The sequence below is a fragment of the Pristiophorus japonicus genome, chromosome 19, assembly GCF_044704955.1.
Source record: "Pristiophorus japonicus isolate sPriJap1 chromosome 19, sPriJap1.hap1, whole genome shotgun sequence".
Classification (NCBI taxonomy): Eukaryota; Metazoa; Chordata; class Chondrichthyes; family Pristiophoridae; genus Pristiophorus; species Pristiophorus japonicus.
Window position 1 is genome coordinate 82,021,973 of NC_091995.1, and position 18,073 is coordinate 82,040,045.

General features: G+C 47.3%; 1 protein-coding gene and 1 pseudogene across 1 annotated transcript in view; one reads left to right on the plus strand and one right to left on the minus strand.

The window, feature by feature from the left end:
• LOC139230506 (cytochrome P450 2J2-like) overlaps nucleotides 1-7,730 on the minus strand; it is a 32,105-nt gene extending 24,375 nt beyond the window's left edge. Inside the window, exons 1-3 of the mRNA XM_070862333.1 lie at nucleotides 7,477-7,730; nucleotides 6,398-6,560; nucleotides 3,924-4,076 (exon numbers count right to left, since the gene is read on the minus strand). Of these exons, the coding sequence (XP_070718434.1) occupies nucleotides 3,924-4,076; nucleotides 6,398-6,560; nucleotides 7,477-7,692 (532 nt within the window). The 5' untranslated portion in view covers nucleotides 7,693-7,730. The remainder of the gene's footprint in view (nucleotides 1-3,923; nucleotides 4,077-6,397; nucleotides 6,561-7,476) is intronic.
• A 4,513-nt stretch (nucleotides 7,731-12,243) lies between these two features.
• LOC139230276 (cytochrome P450 2J2-like) overlaps nucleotides 12,244-18,073 on the plus strand; it is a 42,866-nt pseudogene continuing 37,036 nt past the window's right edge.

Consider the following 18,073-nt stretch of genomic DNA (forward strand, 5'->3'; position numbering starts at 1 on the left):
GACCTGGGTGTCCTGGTACATCAGTCATTGAAAGTTGGCATGCAGGTACAGCAGGCTGTGAAGAAGGCAAATGGCATGTTGGCCTTCATTGCGAGAGGATTTGTGTATAGGAGCAGGGAGGTCTTACTGCAGTTGTACAGGGCCTTGGTGAGGGCACACCTTGAATATTGTGTACAGTTTTGTACTAATCTGAGGAAGTACATTCTTGCTATTGAGGGAGTGCAGCGAAGGTTCACTAGACTGATTCCCTGGATGGCAGGACTGACATCTAGGCTTATATTCAGTGGAATTTAGAAGAATGAGAGGGGATCTCATAGAAACATATAAAATTCTGACGGGATTGGACAGGTTAGATCCAAGAAGAATGTTCCCGATGTTGGGGAAGTGCAGAACCAGGGGTCACAGTCTAAGGATAAGGGGTAAGCCATTTAGGACCGAGATGAGGAGAAACTTCTTCACTCAGAGTTGTGAGCATGTGGAATTCTCTACCACAGAAAGTTGTTGAAACCAGTTCATTAAATATATTCAAAAGGGAGTTAGATGTGGCCCTTACGGCTAAAGGGATCAAGTGGTATGGAGAGAAGGCAGGAATGGGGTACTGAAGTTGCATGATCAACCATGATCATATTGAATGGTGGTGCAGGCTCGAAGGGCCAAATAGCCTACTCCTGCACCTATTTTCTATTTTTCTATGTTTGTAAACCTGCCCTGTACCCTTTCTAATAATGCTTTTATATCTTACTGAAGTGGGATTCCCAAAATATTTATTTTAATTTTTTTATCATTCGTTCATGGGGTTGTCCATGAGAGTCCTAATGTTCCACGTCCCGAACTTCATGTTAACAGAGTGGAAGATGCCTGTGCGCGAGTTCTTTTAACGTGGGGTCATCGTTGCACACCGGCAACCACATGGACTTAGCTGAGCAAGGTCTTGATCCAGTGGCAAGGGGGTCCAAGACGACTGGAGACCAGATACTGCTATATGGGCCTAGTTGCCTCGGCGAGATGTTGGCCGCAGGCTTGGTGCTGGGTAGCGTCCTTGGTGGTAGGTGATCTGAGGTCTGGTTGGGGGCAGGCATTGGGAGGGTCAGTGGCCCACCGGGGTTCAGGGTGGGAGGGGAACGGGGGTCACAGTCATGGTACTCACCACGTGTTGGATGAGGAGAAGAGGGCAGGTTATCAGTGGGGAAGGAGAGCTCCAGCTGTTGCTAATGGAGGAGGAGAGGCCAGTAGCCGATGTAGGAGAGGCGGACCTGGTCGTCGTTGAGGAGGACTTCGTCTGTCGCCACGAGAAGTCCAGCCGTCATCGGGGAGGTCCAGACTGCTGTTGCCGGAGGTGTTCCGATTGCAGCTGGGCGGGGCGGGGGGGGGGGGGGGGCGGTGGCAGGGTGGAGACCCGATAGTCAGGTCCAGGTCGAGGACGCCGCCTTCGGGGGTCGCCGGAGGTCGTCCAGATACAGCAGGAGGCCCAGTCACCGTCACCGTACTTTGGTTCGGTATTCACGAAGGAGGACACGAACAACCTTCCGGTTATAAAAGGGGTCGGGGGGTCTAGTAAGGAGGAGGAACTGAGGGAAATCCTTATTAGCCGGGAAATTGTGTTGGGGAAATTGATGGGATTGAAGGCCGATAAATCCCCAGGGCCTGATGGACTGCATCCCAGAGTACTTAAGGAGGTGGCCTTGGAAATAGTGGATGCATTGACAGTCATTTTCCAACATTCCATTGACTCTGGATCAGTTCCTATGGAGTGGAGGGTAGCCAATGTAACCCCACTTTTTAAAAAAGGAGGGAGAGAGAAAACAGGGAATTATAGACCGGTCAGCCTGACATCGGTAGTGGGTAAAATGATGGAATCAATTATTAAGGATGTCATAGCAGTGCATTTGGAAAGAGGTGACATGATAGGTCCAAGTCAGCATGGATTTGTGAAAGGGAAATCATGCTTGACAAATCTTCTGGAATTTTTTGAGGATGTTTCCAGTAGAGTGGATAAGGGAGAACCAGTTGATGTGGTATATTTGGACTTTCAGAAGGCGTTCGACAAGGTCCCACACAAGAGATTGATGTGCAAAGTTAGAGCACATGGGTTTGGGGGTAGTGTACTGACATGGATTGAGAACTGGTTGTCAGACAGGAAGCAAAGAGTAGGAGTAAATGGGTACTTTTCAGAATGGCAGGCAGTGACTAGTGGGGTACCGCAAGGTTCTGTGCTGGGGCCCCAGCTGTTTACACTGTACATTAATGATTTAGATGAGGGGATTAAATGTAGTATCTCCAAATTTGCGGATGACACTAAGTTGGGTGGCAGTGTGAGCTGCGAGGAGGATGCTGTGAGGCTGCAGAGCGACTTGGATAGGTTAGGTGAGTGGGCAAATGCATGGCAGATGAAGTATAATGTGGATAAATGTGAGGTTATCCACTTTGGTGGTAAAAACAGAGAGACAGACTATTATCTGAATGGTGACAGATTAGGAAAAGGGGAGGTGCAAAGAGACCTGGGTGTCATGGTACGTCAGTCATTGAAGTTGGCATGCAGGTGCAGCAGGCGGTTAAGAAAGCAAATGGCATGTTGGCCTTCATAGCAAGGGGATTTGAGTACAGGGGCAGGGAGGTGTTGCTACAGTTGTACAGGGCATTGGTGAGGCCACACCTGGAGTATTGTGTACAGTTTTGGTCTCCTAACCTGAGGAAGGACATTCTTGCTATTGAGGGAGTGCAGCGAAGGTTCACCAGATTGATTCCCGGGATGGCGGGACTGACCTATCAAGAAAGATTGGATCAACTGGGCTTGTATTCACTGGAGTTCAGAAGAATGAGAGGGGACCTCATAGAAACATATAAAATTCTGACGGGGTTAGACAGGTTAGATGCAGGAAGAATGTTCCCAATGTTGGGGAAGTCCAGAACCAGAGGTCACAGTCTAAGGATAAGGGGTAAGCCATTTAGGACCGAGATGCGGAGGAACTTCTTCACCCAGAGAGTGGTGAACCTGTGGAATTCTCTACCACAGAAAGTAGTTGAGGCCAATTCACTAAATATATTCAAAAAGGAGTTAGATGAGGTCCTTACTACTAGGGGGATCAAGGGGTATGGCGAGAAAGCAGGAATGGGGTACTGAAGTTGAATGTTCAGCCATGAACTCATTGAATGGCGGTGCAGGCTAGAAGGGCCGAATGGCCTACTCCTGCACCTATTTTCTATGTTTCTATGTTTCTATGTAATGTGGTGGGAAGCCTGAGGTAGGCTCGAATGGCCCGAACTCGTGGGACTCGCCGGAGATCATTGAATGTGGACGTCGCTGGCAAGACCGGCATTTATTGCCCATCCCTAATCGCCCTTGAGAAGGTGGTGGTGAGCTGCCTTCTTGAACCGCTGCAGTCCGTGTGGTGAAGGTGCTTCCACAGTGCTGTTAGGGAGGGAGTTCCAGGATTTTGATCCAGCGACGATGAAGGAACTGCCGATATATTTCCAAGTCAGGATGGTGTGTGACTTGGAGGGCAATGTGGACGTGATGATGCCCACAATACTCCAGCCAGGGCCTTACCAATGATTGATAAAGTTCTAGCATGATCTCTTTGCTTATATATTCTATTCCTCTCATGATGAACCCAATTAATCCATTTGCTTTTTGGACCACCTTATCAACTTGCCCCGCTACATTTAAGGATTTGTGTATGGACACCAAGGTCTCTCTGCTCATCACTTTTCATAATCGTGTAATTTATAGTACACTGTCTTTCCCTATTAGTCCTCCCAAAGTGCATCACTTCACACATCTCTGCATTGAAGTCCATTCACTTGCTGTCATGTCCTGGAGATTAATCTTCAATTCTTGAAACTTCAGGGCAATGCTGAAGGGATGGCAACCTTTTATTGTGACCCTGTCATGACACCGTAAGGAGATAAAACGCAGAACTTACCTTCTGATGCTTTAAAGACTTCAGTCAGATAGCGGACTTCTTCCAGAATTTTCTCCTCAAAGGCAATTTTGCCCAAACCAAAGTTTCGCAAAACCGTTAGTGTAATTCTCCGTTGCTGTTTCCAGGACTTCCCGTAGAGGGCCATGACAATCCCTGGCAGAAAGGGGGAAAAGAGTGGATAAATAATAATCACCAGTTTCCTCCACCTGTCTTCTGAGAACAAAGAGAAATTTCCCAGCACAGCGGTGACCCAATAATTCACTTGCAATCTGATGCCTTGTGCTACAGCTAGACAAATAAATCCCTACTGGTCGGGACTGGGTAGGAATAGGATAAATAAGTGCCCTCGTCAAAACAGAGGCCGAGAAAATTCCGTATCACCCCACTTGAGGACAGTAACATCTGGGAGGTGCTGAAACTTTGCACCAGGCGCAGAAGTTCCGCCCCGTTTGATAAATTCGGGTTACCGCCCCCTGGAAGGAAGCGATGAAACCGCAACCGGTAGCGGCCGCCCGCCCAGTACTCATCCACTGATGCAGTCGCTGTCACCGCCCAGCGCAGCTGCAAGGGGCGAAACCCAATTTAGGAGCCGGGGCGCTAATGAGGCGCTACGCACGGTAATGACATCACGATTTCCGGGCGCAGGAAATTGGGGTGCAACGCCGTGGCACCACCGCTAATTTCCCGCTCAATATAGCAGGTGTCGCTAACAGCGCCGCGTCCGGTCACAATCACATTTGCCACGGAGGTACAAAGTGGCTCAATTTCTCTCCCAGAATCTCTCTAGCCACCGCTTCCATCCATGGTAACTATCTGAAGCTGAGTCAGTCTGTTCGCAACCTCGATGTTGTGTTTGACCCCGTGCTGAGCTTCCGACCACATATCCACTCCATCGCCATGACTGCCTACTTCCAGCTCCGTAGCATCGCCCGAGTCCGACCCTGCCTCAGCTCATCTGCTGCCGAAACCCTCGTCCATGCCTTTGTTAATTCTGGACTTGACTACTCCAACGCTCTCCTGGCCGGCCTCCCATCTTCTAACCTCCATAAACTTGAGCTCATCCGAAACTCTGCTGAATATCCTATCTCACACGCTAATGAGGTGCTACGCATGGTAATCCGGGCGCAGGAGATCGGGACGCAACACTGGCACCACCGCTAAATTCCCGCTCAATATGGCGGGTGTCACTAACAGCGCCACACCCGGTCACAATCACGTTTGCCACAGAGGTGCAAATAGCCCAATTTCTCTCACAGAATCTCTATAGCCACCACTTCCATCCCTGGCAACTGTCTGAAGCTGAATCAATCCGTTCACCCAGCACCCCTATGCTTGTTGACCCACATTGGCTCCAGTTCTGACAATGCCTCAAATTAAAAATTCTCATCCTTGTTTTCAAATCCCTCCATGGCCTTGCCTCTCCCTATCTCATTAACCTCCTCTAGCTCCCTCTGAGATATCTGCTTTCCTCCAATTCTAGCCTCTTGAGCATCCACGATTTTAATTGCTCCACCATTGGCGGCCGTGCTTTCAGCTGCCTAGACCTTAAGTTCTGGGATTCCCTCCCTAAACCTCTTCGCCTCTCTACCTCTCTCTCCTCCTTTAAGACGCTCCTTAAAACCTACCTCATTGATCAAGCTTTTGTTCCCCTATCAATGTTTCCTTCTCATGTAGAATGGTCACAGCACAATAGAGGAGGCCATTCGGCCCGTCGAGCCCGTGCCGGCTCTCTTCAGCTAGCCCTTTCCCTGTAGCCCTGCAAATGTTTTTCCTTCAGGTACTTATCCAACTCCCTTTTGAAAGCCACGATTGAATCTGCCTCCAGCATCTTTTGAGGCAGTGCATTCCAGATCCTAACAACTCGTTGCATAAAAAAAAGTTTTTCCTCATGTCGCCTCTGGTTCTTCTGCCAATCACCTTATCTGTGTTCTCTGGTTCTCATACCTTATGCAGCTCGGTGTCAAATTTTGTTTCATAACGCTCCTGTGAAGCGCCTTGGGGACGTTTTACTACCTTAAAAGGCGCTAAATAAATGCAAGTTGTTGTTACAGTAATTGACTACCAAAACAAGCACTCTACTCAGAGCTCTGACACGGCAAGCGACACCCTCAAAGCCTCCTTGAAAAAGTGCAATATCCCCACCGACACCTGGGAATCCCTGGCCCAAGTCCGCTCAAGCATCCGGGAAGGTGGCAAACACCTCGAGTCTCTTCGCCGGGAGCACGCGGAAGCCAAGCGCAAACAGCGGAAGGAGCGCACGACAACCCAAGCACCCCGCCCACATGTCCCTCCAGCCACCGTCTGCCCCAACTGTGACAGAGTCTGTAGATCCAGTATCAGACTCATCAGTCACCTGAGAACTCATGTTAGCATGGAAGCAAGTCATCCTCAACTCCGGGGGACTGCCTAAGAAAAAGGAGAAAACTTTCCAGGGCATTACAGGAAATATAAATACATTAATGAAGACTTAATACCTTGACTTTTCGTCACATCATTATTTAATGGATAATATGGGCGCCCGGCAAATTCTCTACCGCTCTGGACAAGGGCCTCTTGAATGACCTCAAACCCATTGAGGGCAACCATAGGCATCCAGAGTGCGTAGAGCGTAAAAATATTCCCGTACTTCGTGGAGAGCTGTTTTCGGGAAAAAGGAGGGAAAGAAAAACAAAAAGATGATGTGCGCTTTTGTCCGCCTCTCTGCAATTTACCATTGAATAAAAAACAGTTTGAAAACAAAAGTCGTGAAATGTTGAACTTTCATAGCAGACTGCTTTAGGAACTTCCTTATTCCAAAATTACATAGAGGGAGAAAAATTGTGGTCGGAGGTTTCCTTTGTACTAACGCCTTTGGCCCGTAAGATTCCGGTCGGAGGCCTCGATTCGCTGTGCAGCACCCGGGTAGATGTCTTTCAGTGCTGGAGTCATATGGGCCTGGACCACCAATCACTATGCTGTATTCTCATTGATAAAAACGGGAGCTCTGTTTATACGGACACCCCTTACTATCAATAAGAAAAACCCCTAAAACACCGAAACACAGCATAATAAATAAATAAAACATGACATATTTTAAAATATAAGAACATAAGAAATAGAAACAGGAGTAGGCCATTTGGCTCTTCGAGCCTGCTCCGCCATTCAATAAGATCATGGCTGATCTCATCTTGGCCTCAACTCCACTTTCCCATCTGCTCCCCATAACCCTTCACTCCCTTATCATTCAAAAATCTGTCTATCTCCACCTCAAATATACTCAATGACCCAGCCTCCACAGCTCTCTGGGGTAGAGAATTCCACAGATTGACAACCCTCAGAGAAGAAATTTCTCCTCAGCTCCATTTTAAATGGCGATCCCTTATTCTGAAACTATGCCCCATGGTTCTAAATTCTGTCACGTGGGGAAACATCCTTTCTGCATCTTTGCAGGTGACATGCTCGGGAATACATTTTATTTCCTTAAAGCAAAAGTCAAACAAAACAATCACAAAGCGAGACTTGGGCTCTGTTCAGATTACAGACGGAGAGAGATCGGAGCTGGAGCAGCCGTTACCTCAGTTAGAGCATGGTGGGGTGCCAGGCTCCTGGCACAGATATTTCCAGCAAGTGACCACATGGGTGGTCCTGGTGGGAGTCCGCTAGATCGCCTCACTTTCATCAGCGACGCCAGCGTTAGAAACACCGCCAGGAAGATCAGGAGAGTTTGTAGATCGAGACAACGGAGCCAACAGAAAGGTGTTGTCTCCAACAACTGCTCCATGACTTCCATTCTCAACTTGTCAGGAGTGCCCAGCACCGAAGGCTTTTACTTCAGTTTATGTTTGATAAATGAACGCAAGGTTTTCCACTTTATGAAGCAGCTTGTTCCTCAGCAGACTTGTTATTTACAGATACAGTTCCTGTAATCAGGCGAGTCTAGAGTCCAGTTTCTTTGCTTCACTTGCTGACGGAGTGCTCAGCGAAGAGTGGCTGATAAACCTTTGGAGGCAGGGCAGGGAGACATTTCGCCGGCATTGTATTTATTTGTAGTCGGGTTGCTCTTGTTTGCCGACAGCCTCTGGCAGAGTTCCCAAGCAGCAGGCTCTCTTTCATAACACAAAAGCCAAAACATTGCCGATGCTGGGAATCGGAAATAAAAAACAGAAAATGCTGGAAATACTCAGGGAATGTGGAGAGAGACAGCAAGTTAGGAGCATCTTTGCGGCTTCTTCCAGCTTTTGGGAGCGAGGCTGTGGAGTTTGCAAGGAATTGTGGGCAATTAGAAGGGCTATGAATTAAAGGGGCGGTGCGTTCAGGTCAGGCAGCATCTCGACCGGAGTCATGAACTTAAGGAAAGGTAACTTCGACGGTATGAGGCGTGAATTGGCCTGAATAGACTGGCAAAGGATACTTAAAGGGTTGACGGTGGATAAGCAATGGCAAACATTTAAAGATCACATGGATGAACTTCAATAATTGTACATCCCTGTCTGGAGTAAAAATAAAACGGGGAAGGTGGCTCAACGGTGGCTAACAAGGGAAATTAAGGATAGTGTTAAAGCCAAGGAAGAGGCATATAATTTGGCTAGAAAAAGCAACAAACCTGAGGACTGGGAGAAATTTAGAATTCATCAGAGGAAGACTAAGGGTTTAATTAAGAGGGGGAAAACAGAGTACGAGAGGAAGCTTGCAGGGAACATAAAAACTGACTGCAAAAGCTTCTATAAATATGTGAAGAGAAAAAGATTAATGAAGACAAACGTAGGTCCCTTGCAGTTGGATTCAGGTGAATTTATAATGGGGAACTAAGAAATGGCAGACCAATTGATCAAATACTTCGGTTCTGTCTTCACGAAGGAAGACACAAATAACCTTCCGATTGTACGAGGGGACAGTAGGTCTAGTGAGAAGCAGGAACTGAAGGATATCCTTATTAGGCAGGAAATTGTGTTAGGGAAATTGATGGGATTGAAGGCCGATAAATCCCCGGGGCCTGATAGTCTGCATCCCAGAGTACTTAAGGAAGTGGCCCTAGAAATAGTGGATGCATTGGTGATCATTTTCCAACAGTCTATCGACTCTGGATCAGTTACTATGGACTGGAGGGTAGCTAAGGTAACACCACTTTTTAAAAAGGGACGGAGAGAGAAAATGGGTAAATATAGACCGGTTAGCCTGACATCAGTAGTGGGGAAAATGTTGGAATTAATCATTAAGGATGAAATAGCAGTGCATTTGGAAAGCAGTGACAGGATCTGACCAAGTCAGCATGGATTTATGAAAGGGAAATCATGCTTGACGAATCTTCTGGAATTTTTTGAGGATGTAACTAGCAGAATGGACAAGGGAGAACCAGTGAATGTGGTGTATTTGGACTTTCAAAAGGCTTTTGACAAGGTCCCGCACAAGAGAGCGGTGTGCAAAATCAAAGCGAATGGTACTGGGGGTAATATACTGATGTGGATAAAGAACTGGTTGGCAGACAGGAAACAGAGAGTCGGGATAAACGGATCCTTTTCAGAATGGCAGGCAGTGACTAGTGGGGTACTGCAGGGCTCAGTGGCTGGGACCTCAGCTCTTTACAATATACATTAACGATTTAGATGAAGGAATTGAGTGTAATATCTCCAAGTTTGCAGATGACACTAAGCTGGGTGGCGGTGTGAGCTGTGAGGAGGACACTAAGAGGCTGCAGAGTGACTTGGACAGGTGAGTGGGAAAATGCATGGTAGATGAAGTATAATGTGGATAAATGTGAGGTTATCCATTTTGGGGGAAAAAACATGAAGGCAGAATATTATCTGGATGGCGGCAGATTAGGAAAAGGGGAGGTGTAACGAGACCTGGGTGTCATGGTTCATCAGTCGCTGAAATATGGGCATGCAGGTACAGCAGGCGGTGAAGAAGGCAAATGGTATGTTGGCCTTCATAGCTAGGGGATTTGAGTACAGGAGCAGGGAGGTCTTACTGCAGTTGTACAGGGCCTTCGTGAGGCCTCACCTGGAATATTGTGTGTAGTTTTGGTCTCCTAATCTGAGGAAGGACGTTCTTGCTATTGACGGAGTGCAGCAAAGGTTCACCAGACTGATTCTAGAGACGGCTGGACTGTCATATGAGGAGAGCCTGGATCAACTGGGCCTTTATTCACTGGAGATTAGAAGGATGAGAGGGGATCTCATAGAAACGTATAAGATTCTGATGGGACTGGACAGGTTAGATGCGGGAAGAATGTTCCCGATGTTGGGGAAATCCAGAACCAGGGGACATAGTCTTAGGATAAGGGGTAGGCCATTTAGGACTGAGATGAGGAGAAACTTCTTCACTCAGGGAGTTGTTAACCTGTGGAATTCCCTGCCGCAGAGAGTTGTTGATGCCAGTTCATTGGATATATTCAAGAGGGAGTTAGATATGGCCCTTATGGCTAAGGGGATCAAGGGGTATGGAGAGAAAGCAGGAAAGGGGTACTGAGGGAATGATCAGCCATGATCTTATTGAATGGTGGTGCAGGCTCGAAGGGCCGAATGGTCTACTCCTGCACCTATTTTCTATGTTTCTATGTTTATCTCTCCACGGATATTACCTGACCTGCTGAGCATTTGCAGCATTTTCTGTCTTCTCAGAGTCCTTTCTTTACCATCCGAAGCCTTAGAAGCATGCAGTAGCACTCCCCTCACACCCTTAAAAATTTTTTATCATCTATTGCAGCAAGCCACTACTTCAATAACATCAACGAAAACAAAAGTCCAAAAGCTTAAATGCAAACTTACCTGAAAGATGTGTGTGTCTCTTTGAAAGGTGCTGACAGCGCTTCTGTGAGTCTGCTGGGTTAACCTGGCGTGCTTAGGACCCAGCGCTGAACTCAACGCTTGGGTCGAAGTTCGCCGTGATCACATTAAGTGGGCATTGCACGTTGACAGACATCACCACTCTGCCAATTATTTTTCGCGGGGTGCTACTATTTAGCAGCAACACTACCCGAACTTCGAAAGTGGAGGAGGCCACTAGCTGCCTGAAGAGCGGCAGCTCTTGACATTAAGCCACGGTAAAGGCCAGCGCTAAGATCGGGAATTCCTTCCACTCAGTCCTTTCATTTAAGTCATTAATATAGATTGTCAATAGCTGAGGCCCCAGCACTGATCCAAGCGGCACTCCGCTAGTTACAGTCTGCCAACCCGAAAATGACCCGTCTATTCCCACTCTTTTTTCTGTCCTTTAACCAATCCTCTATCCATGCTAATATATTACCCCCAACCCCATGAGCTTGTGTAACAATCTTTCGTGTGGTACCATATCAAATACCTTTTGAAAATCCAAATATAATACATCCACTGCATCCCCCTTAGCTACCCTGCTAGTTACAGCCTCAAAAAACTCTAATTGCTAGTTGCATTCCAGATAAACTCTTTGCGCCGTGTTTTTAAGAGGAACCATTTCGGCACTCGAGGACACACATCCTGTTGTGGTACACATTCAAAAGGTAAAGAAGGTATGAAAGAGAGCGCCATTGGCCCGAAATGTTAACTCTGTTTCTCTCTCCACAGGTGCTGACTGAACTGCTGAGTATTTCCAGCATTTTCTGTTTTTATTTCAGATTTCCGGCATCCGCAGTATTTTGCTCTTTTCTCATCCTTGTTTTCAAATTCTTCGATGGCCAATCCCTCCCTATCTCTGTAATCTCCTTCAGCCCCCGCCCACCCCATCCCGAGATGTCTGCGCTCCTTTAATTCTGCCCTCTTGAGCATCCCTGATTATAATTTCTCAACCATTGGTGGCCGTGCCTTCTGTTGCCTGGGCCCCAAGCTCTGGAACTTCCTGCCTAAACCTCTCCGTCTCTCTTTCCTTCTTCAAGACGCTCCTATAAACCTACCTCTTTGACAAAGCTTTTGATCACTGCGTTAATTTCTACTTATGCAGCCTGGTGTCAAATTTTTATCGCATAATACTCCTGTGAAGCGCCTTGGGACATTTCACATCTTTAAAGGTTTTATATAAATATAAGTTGTTGTTGTTGTGTTATGAAAGAGAGCCTGCTGCCTGGGAACTCAGCCAGAGGCTGTCGGCAAACAAGAGCAACCCGACTACAAATAAATACAATGCCGGCGAAATGTCTCCCTGCCCTGCCTCCGGAGGTTTATCAGCCACTCTTCGCTGAGCACTCTGTCAGCAAGTGAAGCAAAGAAAAAACTGGACTCTAGACTCGCCTGATTAAAGGAACTGTATCTGTAAATAACAAGTCTGCTGAGGGACAAGCTGCTTCATAAAGTGGAAAACCTTGCGTTCGTTTATCAAACATAAACTGAAGTAAAAGCCTTCGGTGCTGGGCACTCCTGACAAGTTGAGAATGGAAGTCATGGAGCAGTTGTTGGAGGCGACACCTTTCTGTTGGCTCCGCTGTCTCGATCTATAAACTCTCCTGATCTTCCTGGCGGTGTTTCTAACGCTGGTGTCGCTGATGAAAGTGAGGCGATCTAGCGGACTCCCACCAGGACCACCCATGTGGTCACTTGCTGGGAATATCTTCGCCAGGAGCCTGGCACCCCACCATGCTCTAACTGAGGTAACGGCTGCTCCAGCTCCGATCTCTCTCCGTCTGTAATCTGAAGAGAGCCCAAGTCTCGCTTTGTGATTTTTGTTTGACTTCTGCTTTAAGAAAATAAAATGTATTTCCGAGCATGTCACCTGCAAAGATCAATGTTGCACATCTGTCCCTCGTTGCTTAGTTTGTGTGGGGTGTGTGGGGGTCCCCTTTTATAGGGGGCACTTGTAAATTATGGTTTTAGAGCCCAAAAAAACCCACAAAAAAAGTACAAAAATACAAAAAAAAACAAAAAACAAAACAGGGCCTTGGGAAATGTTTGGGGTGTCCCCCAGATCGGGCGGGGGGGGGCACGATTTAATGTTTAATATTGTTTACTCCAAAAGAGTTGTGTGTGGGGATTAATGACTTACTACTTTTGCAGTGGATGTGCACACAATGGCCTGGATTTTCCGTGGCCTATGACCGCGTAAGCTGCCGTAAGTGCCCCGCAAGTTCCGGGTTTACGCCCGGGCTGCGCACCCACGAAAACCCAGAACATGTAATCTGTCAAGAATCCTCCCGACAGATCCTCCGATGCGCTTCTTTTCCCATCCCCCGGAAATGGGCATCATCTGGCGGAGAGTTTGGCTATCCGTGAAACTCTTGCACCTGTAAAAGCAGACATAAGGGTGAAAATAAATATTAAAATAAATATTTTAAAAATAAATTTAAAATTCAAAAACCTTTACTATTAGTTTGCGTTACTTTTGGCCAAATTAAAAAATGTTTATATTTACTTTTGCAGTGGGTGGGCACACAACATTGGATGAAAAGCTTTGGCTGTGAGGAAAGATTTGAGAATCTGGAGCCTTCTTTTCCCATCAGAACAAATTCAGTGAAGAGGAGATTTGACAGAGGCGATATGAGGGGTTTTTGATAAGTGGGTAAAAGTATTTACACTGGTCACACTGGGGCATAAGTTTCAGATCACCACAGAGCAAAAGGCAGCAGTCATAGAATGATGCAGCACAAAGCAGGCCATTCAGTCCATCGTGTTTGCCAGCACTTTAGAAGAGCTATCCAATTAGTCCCATTCCTCTCGCTTTTTCCTCCATAGCCCTGCAAATTTTTCCACTTCCAAGTATTTATCCAATTCCCTTTTAAAAGTTATTCAATCTGCTTCCGCCGTCCTTTCAGGCAATGCGTTTCAGATCATAAGAAATCGGCGGCTAAATTTTTTTTCCCCCTCACGTTCTTTTTGCCAGTTGCCTTAAATCTGTGCCCTCTGGTTACCGACCCTTCTGTCCCTGGAGACAGTCTCTCTTTATTTGCTCTCCAAAAACCTTCATGTGTTTGAACACCTCTGTCATATTTAAACACAGAGGCCGAGAAATTGGTTCGCGCTCGGAACAGGTAGGCCCGAGTCTCACCAGATATTGGGCCCCAGGCCTCATTTACCTGAGGCCGACGAGTTCCAAACACCTGTTGGGCGACACCAGGAAGCTCACCGGCAAAGAGGATTTGCATTTTGGGCCACTCCCGGACCAGGCGGAGACGGGAGTTTTCATCCGGAGCAGGAGGAGGCAGGGGCTCACAAGGAACCATCGGGCCTTCCCATTCGTTCCCATCATCGGATAATATTTGCCGACGCCCCACACACATCCTCCCAAGACTAATGTTATGTTGGATGTCCAGGGGCGGATTAACCAGCCCCAGAACATAGGCCCACCAGATTGAGAGAAATTTGTATATATGTATCGGAATCTAGTATTGCAATGTTACCAGAAGCAAAATATATAACTATCTGATACAGAATATATGCTTTCAGTGTTGAATATACTGACCTATGTTTTCATATTCAGAATCAGAATCATATAATGTAATGAACTTGAACAAACATAGGCCCACTTGGATCAGTTTGCCCCAGGCCCATCAGGCCCTTAATCCGGCCTTGCGGGTGTCAGTTCCTTGGGTTGGTGGCAGAATTGGCCACCCGCCCAATTTCACCATCCACCCATCCTCTCTGGGTGGCTTTTACATCATTCCCATTGGGGAGAACGGGAGTTAAAATGGCATGGGTCTCACGCCAAGGGAGTCCGTGGGGGCTCCGAGTTAAAATCAGGGGCTTTTGTAGCTGCGAAGCTGACAACCACACACAACGCTATATGGTGCAGGCTAACTTCAGGCAGCCATGGGGGTGCCCCGTCATATCAGCCAGAGGGCAGAACGGGAATGCATTCATCGGGTGGCTGACCCACTTTGCAAGACGTGACCACCTTCACCATCACAGCAAGGCAGCAGTGAGACACCCTGCAAAAACATTCACATTGTTGGCCGTCTTTTATATTGATGGTTCCTGTCCTGGGGCCAATATTTATCCCTGAATCAATGTCACTAAAAAGGAGATGATCTGGTCAATATCTCTGTTTGTGGGAGCTTGCTGTGCGCAAATTGGCTGCCGCATTTCCTACATTACAACAGTGACTACATCACAGTCACTTCATTGGCTGTAAAGCACTTTGGGACATCCTAAGGTCATGAAAGGTGCTATAGAAATGCAAGTCTTTATTGTTTCTTTCTTTCCTACCTCACAGGTAGTTCCTATTTTCATCCGTCTTCCTTTACTCAGAGAATCAACAGGCTTTAATACCCAAGTTTAGTGTCATCTCATCACTACTCTAATTGTTTTCAATCTGGGCACTGTTTTTGCCCTTCCTCTAGTTCCTTCAGCGGGAATTGGAAGGAGTTTTTACAGTAAGGTACAGTGATTAACCTTCCTTTTACCTAACATGCTGTAAAATGAGGAATGAAAGAAAAAAGAAAGACTTGGATTTATATAACGCCTTTCACGACCACCGGACGTCTCAAAGCGCTTTACAGCCAATGAAATACTTTTGGAGTGTAGTCATTGTTGGATTGTAACGTCTTCTCCCTGTGGCCGAGGAGCTCCTCCCGGAGTCACAGTGCGGAATTCGTATACTACGGGGCACAACGGACATGATTTTTGCAGCGCGACAGCTGCAGGAACAATGCAGGGAGCAGCGCCAGCCCTTATTCATGGCCTTCTTTGACTTTACAAAGCCTTCAACCACGAGGGTCTATAGAGCATTCTCCTCCGTTTCGGATGCCCTCAAAAGGATGTCAACATTCTCCGCCTGCTCCACGACCAACATGCAGGCCGTAATCCTTACCAACGGATCCATTACAGATCCAATCCACGTCCGGACCGCGGTCAAACAGGGCTGCATCATCACCCCGACCCTATTCTCAATCTTCCTTGCTACCATGCTCCACCTCAGTCAACAAGCTCCCCGCTGGAGTGGAACTAAGCTACAGAACCAGTGGGAACCTGTTCAACCTGCGCCGTCTCCAGGCCAGGTCCAAGACCACCCCAACCTCTGTCGTCCAGCTACAGCACGCGGACGATGCCTGCGTCTGCGCACATACAGAGGCAGCATTCCAGGACATAGTTGACGTATTTACTGAGGCGTATGAAAACATAGGCCTTACGCTAAACATCCGTAAGACAAAGGTCCTCCACCTGCCTGTCCTCGCTGCACAGCACTGCCCCCCAGTCATCAGGATCCACGGCGCGGCCCTGGACAATGTGGAACACTTCCCATACCTCGGGAGCCTCTTATCAACAAGAGCAGACATTGATGATGAGATTCAACACCTCCTCCAGTGCAGCCTTCGGCTGCCTGAGGAAAAGAGTGTTCGGAAACCAGGCCCTCAAATCTGCCACAAAGCTCATGGTCTTCAGGGCTGTAGTAATACCGCCCTCCTTTATGGATCAGAGACATGGACCATGTACAGTAGACACCTCAAGCCGCTGGAGAAATACCACCAACGATGTCTCTGCGAGATCCTACAAATCCCCTGGGAGGACAGATGCACCAGTATTAGCGTCCTCGACCAGGCCAACATCCCCAGTATTGAAGCACTGACCACACTCGATCAGCTCTGCTTGGTGGGCCACATTGTCCAGACACGAGGCTCCCAAAGCAAGTGCTCTACTCGGAAGTCCCTTCACAGCAAACGAGCCAAAGGTGGGCAGAGGAAACGTTACAAGGACACCCTCAAAGCCTCCCTGATACAGTGCAACATCCCCGCCGACACCTGGGAGTCCCTGGCCAAAGACTGCCCTAAGTGGAGGAAGTGCATCCGGGAGGGCGCTGAGCACCTCGAGTCTCATCGCCGAGAGCATGCAGAAATCAAGCGCAGGCAGCGGAAAGAGCATGCAGCAAATCTGTCCCACCCTCCCTTACCCTCAATGACTATCTGTCCCACCTGTGACAGGGACTGTGGTTCTCGTATTGGACTGTTCAGCCACCTAAGGACTCATTTTAAGAGTGGAAGCAAGTCTTCCTCGATTCCGAGGGACTGCCTATGATGATGATGAATGTTAGAAACTCGGCAGCCAATTTGTGCATAAGAAAGCTTCCACAAACAGCAATAGGATAATGAGCTGATACTCTTTTTGTTATGTTGATTGAGGGATAAATATTGGCCCAGGACAACGGGGATAACTCCACTGCTCTTCTTCGAAATAGTGGATCTTTTATGTCCACTCGAGAGGGCAGATGGGGCCTCGGTTTAATGGCTCATCCGAAAGACAATGCTCCCTCAGCACTGCACTGGAGTGTCAGCCTAGATTTTTTTTGTGCTCAAGTCCCTGGAATGGGCCAGTGAATGCACAAAATATTTAAGAGAATGCCCAGTTCTTTGCACAGAGGTCTTTAAAATTGTGAAGGGGTTCGATAGGGTAGACTAGGGAAGATATTTCCACTTGTGGGAGACTAGGGGCCATAAATACTAGGTAGTTATTCATAAATGCAAGAAGGAATTCAGGAGAAACTTCTTTACTCAGAGCGTGGTGAGAATATGACATTCGCTACCACATTGAGGCGAACCATACAGATGGATCTAAGGGGAGGCTAGATAAAGACATGAGGGAGAAAGGAATAGAAGGATAATAGGGTAGGATGAAGAGGAGTGGGAGGAGGTCCGTGTGGAGTGTAAACACCGGTATAGACCAGTTGTTCCGAATGGCCTGTTTCTGTGCTGTACATTCTATGTAATTTTGCAAGAAGGAAATTCCTAAAGTAGTCTGCTATGAAAGTTCATCATGACGCGACATTTGTTTTCAAACTTTTCCTTTTGTTAAATTGCAGAGAAACATACAAAAACGCACATCATCTTTTGTTTGTCTTTCCTTCCCTGTCCCCTAAAACAGCTCTCCACGAAGTACGGGAACCTTTTGACGTGCTACATACTTTGGATACCTGTGGTTGCCCTCAATGGGTTTGAGGTCATTCAAGAGGCCCTTGTCCAAAGTGGTAGAGAATTTGCCGGGCGGCCTCGTATTCCTTTAATTGATGCTATGACGAAAGGTCAAGGTACTAAAATTTTATGGAATCAAAACAGAAAATCCTGGAAATACTCAGCAGGTCGGGCAGCATCCGTGGAGAGAGAATCAGAGTTAATGTTTCAGGTCGATGATCCTTCGTCAGAACTGGAAAAAGTTAGAGATGTAACGGGTTTTTGAACAAGTGTCGGGGCAGGGAAAGGGGGGAGGGGAGGAAAGAAGAAAAGGGAAGGTCTGGGATAGGCTGGAAGGCAGGAGAGATTAAGAGACAAAAGGGATGATGGT